This window comes from Leucoraja erinacea, unplaced genomic scaffold, assembly GCF_028641065.1.
Source record: "Leucoraja erinacea ecotype New England unplaced genomic scaffold, Leri_hhj_1 Leri_99S, whole genome shotgun sequence".
NCBI lineage: Eukaryota > Metazoa > Chordata > Chondrichthyes > Rajiformes > Rajidae > Leucoraja > Leucoraja erinaceus.
Genome location: NW_026576949.1, coordinates 235,001 through 249,889, shown reverse-complemented (window position 1 = coordinate 249,889; position 14,889 = coordinate 235,001). Strand labels below are relative to the sequence as shown.

Below are 14,889 nucleotides of genomic sequence, written 5' to 3'. Positions count from 1 at the left end.
GCGTGAAAACGATGATTTTAGCACTACAATTTTTCGCCACCTTACTCACCATTCCCCTCTGCTGCAAATAAGCTTGGTGAAATAGTACAAAAGTTATGAAGGTTTTGAAGCATCCCCACACCCTCCTCCCCCACACCCCCCTCCCCCAGCACTTTGCATCCTTTCGTGTAAATCTGCATGGCTTTACAATGTGGGAAGAACCGGAATACCGAACGGAAACTCGTGCCTCACGGAGAACTATCCGCTGAGTAGTTACTACTCACTGCTGTGCCAGACATAACAACATGTGAACAGGAGGGCTGAGGGCTGGGCAATGGGAGGAGCTGGGTTGTTCCTACATAGACCAGACATGGACCTGGGGCAGGTGTCTATGGACAGGTCCTTGGTCCTATACACCCATCAGCTTTGCCATTCCCACCATGATGTCTGCCACCATCTCCAACCAAGCTTTAGTTCAGTTTATTGTCATGTGTACAGAGGCACAGAGTACAGCATTTTGTTGTGGGCTATCCAGTCAGTGAAAAGACTACACATAATTACACTCAAGCCATCCACAGTGTACAGATACAGGATAAAGAGACAAGTCCAGTAAAGTCCGATTACAGAGCCCGAGGTAGATGGGAAGTCAGGACAGTTGGTGAGAGGACGATTCCGTTATCTGATGACAGCTAGGGGGGGAACGGTCCCTGAATGTGGAGGAGGTCTAGCTCCATGTTAGGCTGCTCCTAGGCCACGATCCTTTCCTGCTCCCTTGTATACCCTCTCCGCTCCACTCACCCTCTCGACAACTCTCCTCCCTCCAGATCCAGAGAGAAGTGAAGATCAAGGAGGACGAGGAGAAGAAGGAGCAGAAACTGAAGGAAGAAAAAGAGCAGCTGAAATCCTCAGCTGGCAAAGAGGGCAAGAAGAAGTCTGCTGGGAAGAAGAAAGGCCAGTAGCAGCAGCACCGGGGGTGGGGGGTGGTAGTGGGCCTGGCTGGAGAGGAGACGGGGCAGGGGAAGTGGTGGGTGCATGGGTGGGAGTGGAGGGGCAGTTAAACGTTTAACCCTCAGAAGTCTTGAAATACAGTGATCAGTGAACTGCTGACCTGACCAGCCTCCCTCATCCATTGTTCCCCCTCCTCCCCACCCCCCCCCCCACACACTGTCCACCCCCCCCCCACACTGTCACTCCCCCCCCTCCCCCCACACTGTCACTCCCCCCTCCCCCCACACTGTCACCCCCCCCACACACTGTCACCCCCATACTGTCACCCCCCCACACTGTCACCCCCCATGAACCCCACCCCCCAACACTGTCACCCCCCCCACTGTCCCCCCCCACCCCTGTCACCCCCCACCCCTCCCACACTGTCCCCCCCCTCCCCCCCCACACTGTCACCCCCCCCCAACTGCCACCCCCCACCTGTCGCACCACACTGTCCCCACACCACCCCCCACACTCCCCCCCCACACTGTCACCCCCCCACACTGTCACCCCCCCCCCCACACTGTCACCCCCCCCACACTGTCACCACCTGTCCCCCCCACACTGTCCCCCCCCCACACTGTCACCCCCCCCCCCACTGTCACCCCCCCCACACTGTCACCCCCCCCCCCACACTGTCACCCCCCCCCCACACTGTCACCCCCCCCCACACCTCCCCCCCCTGGGTCACCCACACCCCCACCCCCCCCCCCCCCCACTGTCACCCCCCCCCCCCACAACTGTCACCCCCCCCACACTGTCACCCCCCCCACACTGTCACCCCCCCCACACTGTCCCCCCCCCCCCCCACCCCCCACACTGTCACCCCCCCCCACTGTCACCCCCCCCCACACTGGTCCCCCCCCAACACTGTCACCCCCCCCCCCCCCACACTGTCACCCCCCCCCCTGTCACTGTCACCCCCTCCCCCCACACTGTCACCCCCCCACACACTGTCACCCCCCCACACTGTCCCCCCCCCCCCCCACTGTCACCCCCCCCACCACTGTCCCCCCCCACACTGTCACCCCCCCACACTGTCACCCCCCACCTGTCCCCCCACACTGTCACACCCCCACACTGTCACCCCCCCCCCCCACTGTCACCCCCCCCCCACTGTCACCCCCCCCACTGTCACCCCCCCCACTGTCACCCCCCCCCCCACTGTCACCCCCCCCCACACTGTCACCCCCCCCTGTCCCCCACACTGTCACCCCCACCCACACCACACACCCCCCCCCCCACACTGTCACCCCCCCCCCACTGTCACCCCCCCACCCCCCCACTGTCACCCCCCCCCCACACTGTCACCCCCCCCACACTGTCACCCCCCCACACTGTCACCCCCCCCCACCCCCCACACTGTCACCCCCCCCCCACTGTCACCCCCCCCACCCCACTGTCACCCCCCCCCACTGTCACCCCCCCCCACCTGTCACCCCCCCCCCACACTGTCACCCCCCACCCCCCCCCCCACCACACCCCCCACACACCACCCCCCCCCCCCCCCCCACCCCACACCCCCCCCCCCCCCCCACACCACCCCCCCCCCACACTGTCACCCCCCCCCCACACTGTCACCCCCCCCCCCACTGTCACTGTCACCCCCCCACACTGTCCCCCCCCCCCACACTGTCACCCCCCCACACTGTCACCCCCCCACACTGTCACCCCCCCCCACACTGTCACCCCCCCCCCACACTGTCACCCCCCCACACTGTCACCCCCCCCACACTGTCACCCCCCCCCACACTGTCCCCCCCCACACTGTCACCACCCCCCCCCCCCCACACTGTCCCCCCCCCACACTGTCACCACCCCCCACACTGTCACCCCCCCACCCCCCCCCCCACACTGTCACCCCCCCAACACTGTCACCCCCCCCCCCACACTGTCAACCCCCCCCACACTGTCACCCCCCCCACACTGTCACCCCCCCCCCACCACTGTCACCCCCCCCCACTGTCCCCCCCCCCCCACTGTCCCCCCCCCCACACTGTCACCCCCCCACCCACACACTGTCACCCCCCCCCCACACACTGTCACCCCCCCCCACACTGTCACCCCCCCCACTGTCACCCCCCCCCCCACCCCCCCCCCCCCACCCACTGTCACCCCCCCCCCACCCCCCCCCCCCACCCCCACCAACACCCCACCCCCCCCCCACACTGTCACCCCCCCCACACACCCCACACCCCCCCCCACACACTGTCACCCCCCCCCCCACCTGTCCCCCCCCACTGTCACACCCCCCCCCACCCCCCACACCCCACACTGTCACCCCCCCCACTGTCACCCCCCCACACCTGTCACCCCCCCCACTGTCACCCCCCCCCACACACCTGTCACCCCCCCCCCACCACCCCCACACTGTCACCCCCCCCCACACACTGTCAACCCCCCCACCACACTGTCACCCCCCACACCCTGTCACCCCCCCCCCCCCCACTGTCACCCCCCCCACACTGTCACCCCCCCACACCTGTCACCCCCCCACACTGTCACCCCCCCACACTGTCACCCCCCCCCCCCACACTGTCACCCCCCCCCACACTGTCACCCCCCCCCCCCCCCCCACACTGTCACCCCCCCCCCACACTGTCACCCCCCCCCACACACTGTCACCCCCCCACACTGTCACCCCCCCCCCACCTGTCACCCCCCCCCACTGTCACTGTCCCCCCCCCCACACTGTCACCCCCCCCCACTGTCACCCCCCCCCCCACACTGTCCCCCCCCCCACACTGTCACCCCCCCCACACTGTCACCCCCCCCACTGTCACCCCCCCACACTGTCACCCCCCCCACTGTCACCCCACACTGTCACCCCCCCCCCCACTGTCACCCCCCCCCCCCCCCACACTGTCACCCCCCCCACACTGTCACCCCCCCCCCACACTGTCACCCCCCCCCACACTGTCACCCCCCCCACACTGTCACCCCCCCCACCCCCCCCCACACTGTCACCCCCCCCACACTGTCACCCCCCCCCACACTGTCACCCCCCCCCCCCCCCCACACTGTCACCCCCCCCCCCCCCCCCCTGTCACCCACCCACACTGTCCTCCCCTTCACTGTTCTCCCTTACCCCAACACTGTCACCCCCCCAGAATTATCACCCCAGCCCCCCCCCCCCCACACTGGTCGCCCCTCTACACTGTCCCGTCCCTCACCACACAGGGTGGGGAGGCTGGTGGGGTGACAGATGTGGGGGGTCAGAGGGGTGAGAGGTCAGACAAGTGGGGGAAGGTGGGGCCAAGGGTGATGGTAGGGGAGGGTGTGATGCCCCCAGGGGTGGTGCGAGTGGGGGGGGGGGGGGGGTGGGGGGTGGGGGTGAGAGCTGGGCTGAGTGTTGCTGTATTCACCCCCAGGGCTCCGCTCCCCCACATTGTCCCGGTGGGTGGGTGGATGGGTTGAGGGGTGGTGCGAGTGGGGGGGGGTGGGGGTGGGGGTGAGGGCTGGGCTGAGTGTTGCTGTTTCGCCCCCAGGGCTCCGCTCCCCCACACTGTCCCGGTGGGTGGGTGGATGGGTTGAGGGGGGTGGTGTGAGTGAGTGGGGGGGGGGGGGGAGAGCTGGGCTGAGTGTTGCTGTGTTCACCCCCAGGGCTCCGCTCCACCACTCCTCAGATGCCCGTGGTGGTGGAGAACCCAGAGGAGGCTCGCAGGAGGGAGCTGAGGGAGCGCATGTTCATTGAGTACCTGACAGCCCTGGACACCGAGGGTGAGAGTGGGGGGGGGGGGGGGGGGGGGGGGTGCGGATGGGAGGGAGGGTGGAGGAGGAGGTGACACTTGGGACAGACCAGGAGGGCTGACAGCCCAGAATGTCGCCAATGTAACCGTCCCCGTGCCTGGTTTGTGTTGTCATGGTCCCATCTCTGTGCTGTGCCTGTCATGTCCATGTGGTCACCGTCCCATGTTGTGTCCACGCCTAGTCCATGTGGTTACGGTCAAGGTCCCGTGTCCGTCCCGTGTTAGTGTCCGTCCCACATCCGTGTTCGCGTCCATGGCCGTCCCGTGTCCGTGACCGCGGTCTCCGGTGGGGAAGAGCCGACTCTGGACTTACCTGGACTTTTACCTGTCTGTACATCTGGACGCCCGCAGCAGCGGCGGCTGTGGAGGGTTGAGGTCCCGACCACGGGGGGAAATGGAGGAGGACTGGACAAATTTTGTGCCTTCCACCACAGTGATGAATGAATGCGGTGGATGTTTGTGTTACATTTTTATTGTGTTTTTGTGTGTTCTTTATTATTTTACCGCTGCTGGCAAATTCATTTCACTTGCACTTTATGTGCAATGTGACAAATAAAACTGATTGTATTGTATTGTATTGTATTGTATTGTATTGTCCTGTGTCGCTGCCCTGAGCCTGGTCTCTGTCCCCAGCGGTTGCCGTCACCTCTCGGCTGGAGCTGATCAAACTGAAAGCTCTGGCAGTTGTGCAGGATCTGAAGGCCAAGGCTGACGAAGTGTTCGCCAGCATGGAGGACTGGCTCGGCAGCCAGTTCCTGCAGGAGATGGAGAGGTACTGTAGGCAAGAGTCCTCAACCCCCCCCCCCCCTCCCCTGTCCCTGACGCTCTCCACCCTCCTCTATTCTCCACAACCATCCCTCTCTCTGCCTCCATCTCTCACCCTCCACCCCACCTTCTTCATTCTCCCCAACCATCCCCCTCCTTCCCTCTCTACCCCTCCCTCCCTCCCGCCCAGCTTCCTTCAAAGACAATAGGTGCAAGAGTAGGCCATTCGGCCCTTCGAGCCAGCACCGCTCGATTCACATCACATGATTCAATGTGATCATGGATGATCATCCCCAATCAGTGCCCCGTTCCTGCCTTCTCCCCATATCCCCTGACTCCGCTATCTCCCCAAGTTCTACCCTGAAGTCCTACAACACAGAAACAGTCCATTTGACCCAATTCATCCATGTTGACCAAGCTGCCTCCCTGAGTTACTCCTATTTGCCTGTGTTTGTTCCATGTCCCACGGGACCTCTTCTATCCTTGTACTGTACCTGTCCAAGAGCGGTAAAGGAGTGGCAACAGAGAAGGAGATTCCACGTTTCCCAAAGGAGGAGGATGTTTCAGAGGTCCTTGAGTGAAGAGCCAGGACTTGGAGAAGCGGAGAGGAAGGAAAGGGGTGCCTCCGAGCAGCAGGGTGGCAGGAGGTGCAGTCTAGGGGGCTGTGGGAGTCTGTCGGTATGTAGTACATATCAGTGGAGCACAAGACAGGGAGATCCAGAAATTAATTGGTGGGAGGTGTCAGAGATTGTCCAGGGGAATTTGAGGGAGTCTACGAGCTGTGGTTTTTTTTAAAAAGGAAATAAGAACAATTCAGGAAGTTATGGGCCGGTGAGCCTCATGTGAGGAGGAATTTCTTTAATCAGAGAGTGGTGAATCAATGGAATTCATTGCCACAGACGGCTGTGGAGGCAAAGTCAATGGATATTTTTAGGGCGGACATTTAAAGATTAGGGTGTCAGGGGTTATAGGGAGAAGGCAGGAGTATGGGGTTGAGAGGGAAAGATAGATCCACCAGGATTAAATGGCGGAGTAGACTTGATGGGTTAAATGGCCTAATTCAGCTGCTATCTCTTATGAACATCAGTGATGGGGAAGCTATTGGACTTTTATTCCTATTTGGAAGAGAATGGGCTAATTAGGAACAGTTAGCGTGGCTTTGTACAGGGCACGATATGACTTACTAACTTAATTCAATTTGTTGAGGAGGTGTTGAGGGTGATTGATGAGGGTCGGGCAGTGGATGTTGTCTACATGGATTTTAGTGAGGTATTTCAGAGAGTCCCTCATGGTAGGCTGATCCAGAAGATTAAGATGCATGGGATCCACGGTGATTTGCTTATGGATACAGAATAATCTTACCTAGAGATGAAGCTTGTGGTGGAAGGGAGTTATTCGGGCTGGAGTTCCTTAGGGATCTGCTGGGACCTCTTATATAGAAATGATTTGGACATAAATATAGACAGATTGGTTAGTGAGTTTGCAAATCACACCAAGATTGCTGGGGATGTGGACTGTGAGAAAGGCTGTCAGAGTATACAGTGGGACATTGATCAGTTGTAGATACAGGCAGAGAAATCTGGAGTTTGATCTGAGTAAGTGTGAAGTGTTGCACTTTGAGAGGTCAGATGTAAGGGGAAAGGGTACAGTTCACAGCAGGAGTCGTAACATTGAGTGCAGAGAGATCTTGGTGTCCAAGTCCATAACTCCCTGAAATTACTAACATGAGTAGATAGAGTGATAAGGAATGCACGGGATATACTTGCCTTCATAGGTCAGGGCATTGAGTATAAGTCAGGAAGAAATGATGCAGCTTTATAAAACTGATTGGGCGGCATTGGAGTATTGTGTTGAGTTCTGGTCACCCCGTTACACGAGATTGTGGCTTTGGAGAAGATGCAGATGAAGTTTACCAGGATGCTGCCTGGACTAGAGCTAGAGTCTCCTTCTCACAGATGGAGCCCCCATTAACCCCTTCCCCCTTCCTTCATCACCAAACTCCCATTCACCCTCCCTCCACCTCCTTCCCATTAACCCTCTCCTGTCCCCCATTGACCCAGCTCCCATTTACCCTCCCCTCTCCTCACTGACCCAGCTCCCACTAACCCTCCCCTGTCCCCATTGACACAGCTCCCATTAACCCTCTCCTCTCCGCACTGACCCAGCTCCAATTAACCCTCTCCTCTCCTCACTGACCCAGCTCCCATTTACCCTCCCCTCTCTCACTGACCCAGCTCCCATTAACCCTCCCCTCTCCACAATGACCCAGCTCCCATTAAACCCTCCCCTGTACCCCACTGACCCAGCTCCCATTAACCCTCCCCTCTCCCCCACTGACCCAGCTCCCATTAACCCTCCCCTCTCCACACTGACCCAGCTCCCATTTACCCTCCCCTCTCCACAATGACCCAGCTCCCATTAACCCTCCCCTGTACCCCACGGACCCAGCTCCCATTAACCCTCCCCTCTCCCCCACTGACCCAGCTCCCATTTACCCTCTCCTCTCCCCCAGCATCGCTGCCCTGCTTGCCGTGGGGCTGGAGCACATTGAAGATGGGACTAAGATCAAGTACCACCTGGCGCTGGGCAGCAAGGAGTTCTTTGTGGACGGCGACGTGAAGCTGGTGGAGGATCCGGGGCCTCTGCCCCGCCAGCCCTCCATAGAGATCCCCAAAGCCGGGCAGATGACCATGCAGCAGCTGCGGAACCTTGTGGAGCACTTCATAGCCATGTCCCCCACCGGTGAGGCTGGGGTCGGTGAGGGGGCGAGGCGGTAACAGTCTGGTAATGTGATCTCCAGTCAAATCACAAAGGGAAGAGAGGGGGGATGGGGGGGAGGGGGAGTAGGAAGGGTAGGGTGGAGGGGGAGGGGGATGGTGGCATGGGGGGGGAAAGGGGGAGGGGATGGTGGGGGGGAGAGAGGGGGAGAGGGTGAAGGAGAGAGCAGGGCGGGAGAGGACTCCCTGTCTCCCTGCGTAGTGATGTTGTATTGAACACTTACACACAGACCAACAGCTCCATGCACGGTTTTAATGCAAAAAAAAAATGTTTTCAACTGAATCCAAAGGATTGGTTTGCCAGTAAGAAAAGTTACTAATTTGTTATAAAGATTTGCCATTAAAAATGTCTTAAGTTGGCAGAGGTGTTTTGAAGATAGTTCCTTTCTTGAGAGATGTTTGGTTTAGTGTAAACATGCGTCCCCTGGGCTGTGAGACGTGGGGCATCTCCCCAGCAGATGCAACGTGCCTGCGTGTGACGTGACCCACACTACATGCGGGCACGGATTGCTACATGCGTGTGACGTGACCCACACTACGTGCGGGCACGGATTGCTACATGCGTGTGGCGTGACCCACACTACATGCGTGCATGGACTGCTACATGCATGTGGCATGACACACACTACACGCGGGCGCGGACTGCTATATGCGTGTGGTGTGACCTACACTACATGCGGGCACGGACTGCTACATGCGTGTGGCGTGACCCACACTACACGCGAGCACAGACAGCTACATGCGTGTGGCGTGACCCACACTACACGCGGGCACGGACTGCTACATGCGTGTGGTGTGACCCACACTACACGCGGGCACGGACTGCTACATGCGTGTGGTGTGACCCACACTACATGCGGGCACCCACTGCTACATGCGTGTGGCGTGACCCATGCTACACACGGGCACGGGCGGCTACATGCGTGTGGCGTGACCCACACTACACGCGGGCACGGGCGGCTTTATGGCAACGAAGCCATGGCCATCATCACAGCCGCCGACTACACAGGCTGCCCATTCTCCCTGCCCCATCCCTCGTCCCAACACCAATCTGCCAGAGTCACTGACACCCACCCTCCCTCCACCCTCCCCCCGTCCCCTTGTCCCAGCGCCGATCTGCTGGGGTCACCGCGGACTGACACTGGTGACCATGGTGGCTGCAAGAGGCCGGCCAGGGCTGGGGTCCTGCAGTGACCCCTCACATTAACTCCACTTCTATCTGGCAGGTTTGATGACGAGGAAAATGTTCATCGAGACTCTACACGAGCTGGTGTCCCAGGACCTTGGATCAGACTATCTCCACGAGCCCTGGTGCAACGTCACCTACCCTCAGGTGTGTGGCCCTCCGTCCCGGCCAAAACCACACTCACACAATGTGCAGCAAGGAAGCACACATGCTGATATACAACAAAAACAGGCACAAAATGCTGCGGTAAGAGCGGCTCAGGCAGCATCACTGGAGAGAAGGAGTTGGATGACATTGTGGGTCAAGACCCTTCTTCAGACTGAGAGTCAGGGGAGAGGGAGACACAGAGATATGAAAGGGTAAGGTGTGAAAACGGAGGGATGGAAAGAGAGGGAAAGCAAGTGTAACTTGGTTAGGGAAGTTAATGGTCATACCGCTGGGGTGTAAGCTGCCCAAATGAAATATGAGGTGCTGTTCCTCCAGTTTGTGCCTCATTCTGACAATGAGGAGTTTGTATGCCTCGTTGTCACCTTCCCCTAGTTAATGATTTATTCAACATTTTCCTTAAAATTTTGTCCTCTTTGGTCTCTCGTTTTTACACCTTACCCTTTCATATCTCAGTGTCACCCTCTCTCCTGACTCTCAGTCTGAAGAAGGGTCTCAACCCGAAACGTCACCGATTCCTTCACTCCAGGGATGCTGCCTGTCCCGCTGAGTTACTCCAGCGCTTTGTGTCTGTCTCCAGACTCAGGGAGCTCAGTTTCAGCTTCACCCGTGACAGAGGGACAGGGAAAAAACCTTGCTTTGTATGCTCGCCAAACAGATACAATACACCGCATGCAAATACAATCAGGTCAACCTTGACCACAGTAGGGAGAGCAGATTCAGAGTAAAGAATATACTCAACATAGAAACATAGAAAATAGGTGCAGGAGTAGGTCATTCGGCCCTTCGAGCCTGCACCGCCATTCAATATGATCATGGCTGATCATCCAACTCAGTATCCTACACCTGCCTTCTCTCCATACCCCCTGATCCCTTTAGCCACAAGGGCCACATCTAACTCCCTCTTAAATATAGCCAATGAACTGGCCTCAACTACCTTCTGTGGCAGAGAGTTCCAGAGATTCACCACTCTCTGTGTGAAAAATGTTTTTCTCATCTCGGTCCTAAAGGATTTCCCCTTTATCCTTAAACTGTGACCCCCTTGTCCTGGACTTCCCCAACATCGGGAACAATCTTCCTGCATCTAGCCTGTCCAACCCATTAAGAATTTTGTACGTTTCTATAAGATCCCCCCTCAATCTTCTAAATTCTACCGAGTACAAGCCGAGTCTATCCAGTCTTTCTTCATATGAAAGTCCTGACATCGCAGGAATCAGTCTGGTGAACCTTCTCTGCACTCCCTCTATGGCAAGAATGTCTTTCCTCAGATTTGGAGACCAAAACTGTACACAACACTCCAGGTGTGGTCTCACCAATACCCTGTACAACTGCAGTAGAACCTCCCTGCTCCTATACTCAAATCCTTTTGCTATGAATGCTAACATACCATTCCCTTTCTTCACTGCCTGCTGCACCTACATGCCTACTTTCAATGACTGGTGAAACATGACACCCAGGTCTCGTTGCATCTCCCCTTTTCCTAATCGGCCACCATTCAGATAATAGTCTACATTTCTGTTTTTTACCACCAAAGTGGATAACCTCACATTTATCCACATTATACTGCATCTGCCATGCATTTGCCCACTCACCCAGCCTATCCAAGTCACCTTGCAGCCTCCTAGCATCCTCCTCACAGCTAACACTGCCCCCCAGCTTCGTGTCATACGCAAACTTGGAGATGTTGCATTCAATTCCCTTGTCCAGATCATTAAGATATATCGTAAATAGCTGGGGTCCTAGAACTGAGCCTTGCGGTACGCCACTAGTCACTGCCTGCCATTGTGAAAAGGACCCGTTTACTCCTACTCTTTGCTTCCTGTCTGCCAACCAGTTCTCTATCCACATCAATACTGAACCCCCAATACCGTGTGCTTTAAGTTTGTATACTAATCTCTTATGTGGGACCTTGTCAAAAGCCTTCTGAAAGTCCAGATATAACACATCCACTGTTTCTCCCCTATCCACTCTACTAGTTACATCCTCGAAAAATTCTATAAGATTCGTCAGACATGATTTACCCTTCATAAATCCATGCTGACTTTGTCCAATGATTTCACCACTTTCCAAATGTGCTGCTATCCCATCTTTAATAACTGATTCTAGCAGTTTCCCCACTACTGATGTTAGACTAACTGGTCTGTAATTCCCGTTTTCTCTCTCCCTCCCTTTTTAAAAAGTGGTGTTACATTAGGTACCCTCCAATCCTCAGGAACTACTCCTGAATCTAAAGAGTTTTGAAAAATTATCACTAATGCATCCACTATTTCTGGGGATACTTCCTTAAGTACTCTGGGATGCAGCCTATCTGGCCCTGGGGATTTATCGGCCTTTACTTGGTGTCACCCTCGAAGAATCCAAACAAACTAAGTATCTTGGCATCAAATTGCAGAATGATCTGCGTTGGAATGGTCAGACTCATCATGCAACAGTGAAAGCAACAGGTGTCCTAAACTTCCTGAGGCGCAACTTTCATCATTGTTCAGCTTCTGTCAAGGAGAAGCTATACTTCACCCTCGTTAGATCTCATTTGGACTACGCAGTTGCAGCATGGGACCCATACACAAATAAAAACATTTCATCCATCGAACGTGTCCAAAGACAGGCAGCTCGATTTGTTACTAACACCTATGAGAGAGAAGCGAGTGTCACCAAACTTCTGAATTCTCTGGGGTGGAACCCTCTCCAAGACAGACGTGAAGCTCACCGTTTGACCTGTTTTTACAAAATGTTAAATGGTCAGCTCGACATAGATTACAAGACCTACACCAACCCCAAACCAATTAGGAGCATTCGATCCAATTTGTGATCCCAGCTACAAAGACAGATGTGTACAGCTATTCGTTCTTCCCACGCACAATTAAAGCATGGAATAATCTCCACCCAACTATAGTTACCCAACCAGATGCAACTAAATTTAAAGTAGCACTTTCTTCCCAATAACCCTTTCTAGCTTAATCCCTCCCTTCACCACCTCCAGTTTAAATTCCAGTTGGAATATTTTGGAGGACCAAGTAACCAAGAACCAAGAACCCAGATTCGTGTCATCCGCAAACTTGGAGATGTTGCGTTCAATTCCCTCATCCAAATCATTAATATATATTTTAAATAGCTGGGGTCCCAGCACTGAGCCTTGCGGTATCCCACCAGTCACTGCCTGCCATTCTGAAAAGGACCCATTTACTCCTACTCTTTGCTTCATGTTTGCCAGCCAGTTCTCTATCCACATCAATACTGAACCCCCAATACCGTGTGCTTTAAGTTTGTATACTAATCTCTTATGTGGGACCTTGTCAAAAGCCTTCTGAAAGTCCAGATATAACACATCCACTGGTTCTCCCTTATCCACTCTACTAGTTACATCCTCGAAAAATTCTATGATTCGTCAGACATGATTTACCTTTCGTAAATCCATGCTGACTTTGTCCAATGATTTCACCACTTTCCAAATGTGCTGCTATCCCATCTTTAATAACTGACTCTAGCACTTTCCCCACACCGATGTTAGACTAACTGGTCTGTAATTCCCCGTTTTCTCTCTCCCTCCCTTTTTAAAAAGTGGGGCTACATTAGCTACTCTCCAATACTCAGGGACTACTCCAGAATCTAAAGGTTTTAGAAAAATTATCACTAATGCATCCACTATTTCTGGGGCCATTTCCTTAAGTACTCTGGGATGCAGCCTATCCGGCCCTGGGGATTTATCGGCCTTTATTCCATTCAATTTACCTAACACCACTTCCCGGCTAACCTGGATTTCACAGTTCCTCCATCTCATTTGACCTGTGGCCCCTTACTATTTCCGGCAGATTATTTATGTCTTCCTTGGTGAAGATGGTACCAAAGTAGTTATTCAATTGGTCTGCAATGTCCTTGTTCCCCATGATCAATTCACCTGTTTCTGACTGCAAGGGACCTACATTTGTTTTAACTAATCTCTTTCTCTTCAAATATCTATAAAAATGTTTGCAGTCAGTTTTTATGTACCCTGCCAGTTTTCTTTCATAACCTATTTTCCCTTTCCTAATTAAGCCCTTTGTCCTCCTCTGCTGGTTTCCAAATTTCTCCCAGTCCTCTGGTAGGCTGCTTTTTCTGGCTTATTTGTACGCTTCATCTTTTGTTTTGATACTATCCCTGATTTCCCTTGTTATCCACGGATGCACTACCTTCCCTGATTTATTCTTTTGCCAAACTGGGATGAACAATTGTTGTAGTTCATCCATGCAATCTTTAAATGCCTTCCATTGCATATCCACCGTCAACCCTTTAAGAATCAATTGCCAGTCAATCCTGGCCAATTCACGTCTCATACCCTCAAAGTTACCTTTCTTTAAGTTCAGAACCCTTGTATCTGAATTAACAATGTCACTCTCCATCCTAATGAAGAACTCAACCATATTATGGTCACTCTTGCCCAAGGGGCCACGTACAACAAAACGGCTAACTAGCCCTTCCTCATTACTCTATACCCAGTCTAGAATAGCCTGCTCTCTCGTTGGTTCCTCTACATATTGGTTTTGAAAACTATCCCGCATACATTCCAAGAAATCCTCTTCCTCAGCACCCCTGCCAATTTGATTCACCCAATCTATATGTAGATTGAAGTCACCCATTATAACTGTTTTACCTTTGTTGCCAGTCCAGCATTTCTAATTTCCTGTTTGATACCATCCCCAACTCCACTACTAGTTAGGTGGCCTGTACACAACACCCACTAGCGTTTTCTGCCCCTTAGTGTTTCGGAGCTCTACCCATATCGATTTCACATCCTCCAAGCTAATGTCCTTCCTTTCCATTGCGTTATTCTCCTCTCTAACCAGCAACGCTACCCCACCTCCTTTTCCTTTCTGTCTATCATTCCTGAATATTGAATATCCCTGGATGTTCAGTTCCCAGCCTTGGTCACCCTGGAGCCATGTCTCCGTGATCCCAACTATATTATATTCATTAATAACTATCTGCACACTCAACTCATCCACCTTATTACGAAAGCTCTTACAACACTCTTACCCCTTATACAATTATGTTGAAAAGTTGCCCTTTTTGATTTTTGCCCTGGATTTGTCTGCCTGCCACTTTTACTTTTCACCTTGCTACCTATTGCTTCTACCCTCATTTTACACCCCTATGTTTGTCTGCTCACACAATTAACAACCCCACCTCTTATTCTCTGCTTATTATTTTTTTCTATTTCCCCCCTACATATTGGGTCTGAGTGCTTCCCTTCTGCCTCACACACTGTCTACTAGCTTTCTCTATTTGAGTCTCTCCCCCCAACCGT

At 54.5% G+C, this 14,889-nt stretch overlaps 1 protein-coding gene across 1 annotated transcript in view; it reads left to right on the top strand.

The window, feature by feature from the left end:
* spef2 (sperm flagellar 2) overlaps nucleotides 1-14,889 on the top strand; it is a 154,984-nt gene that overhangs the window by 127,050 nt on the left and 13,045 nt on the right. Inside the window, 5 exon segments of the mRNA XM_055632007.1 lie at nucleotides 804-930; nucleotides 4,570-4,686; nucleotides 5,349-5,487; nucleotides 7,993-8,222; nucleotides 9,484-9,590. Of these exon segments, the coding sequence (XP_055487982.1) occupies nucleotides 804-930; nucleotides 4,570-4,686; nucleotides 5,349-5,487; nucleotides 7,993-8,222; nucleotides 9,484-9,590 (720 nt within the window).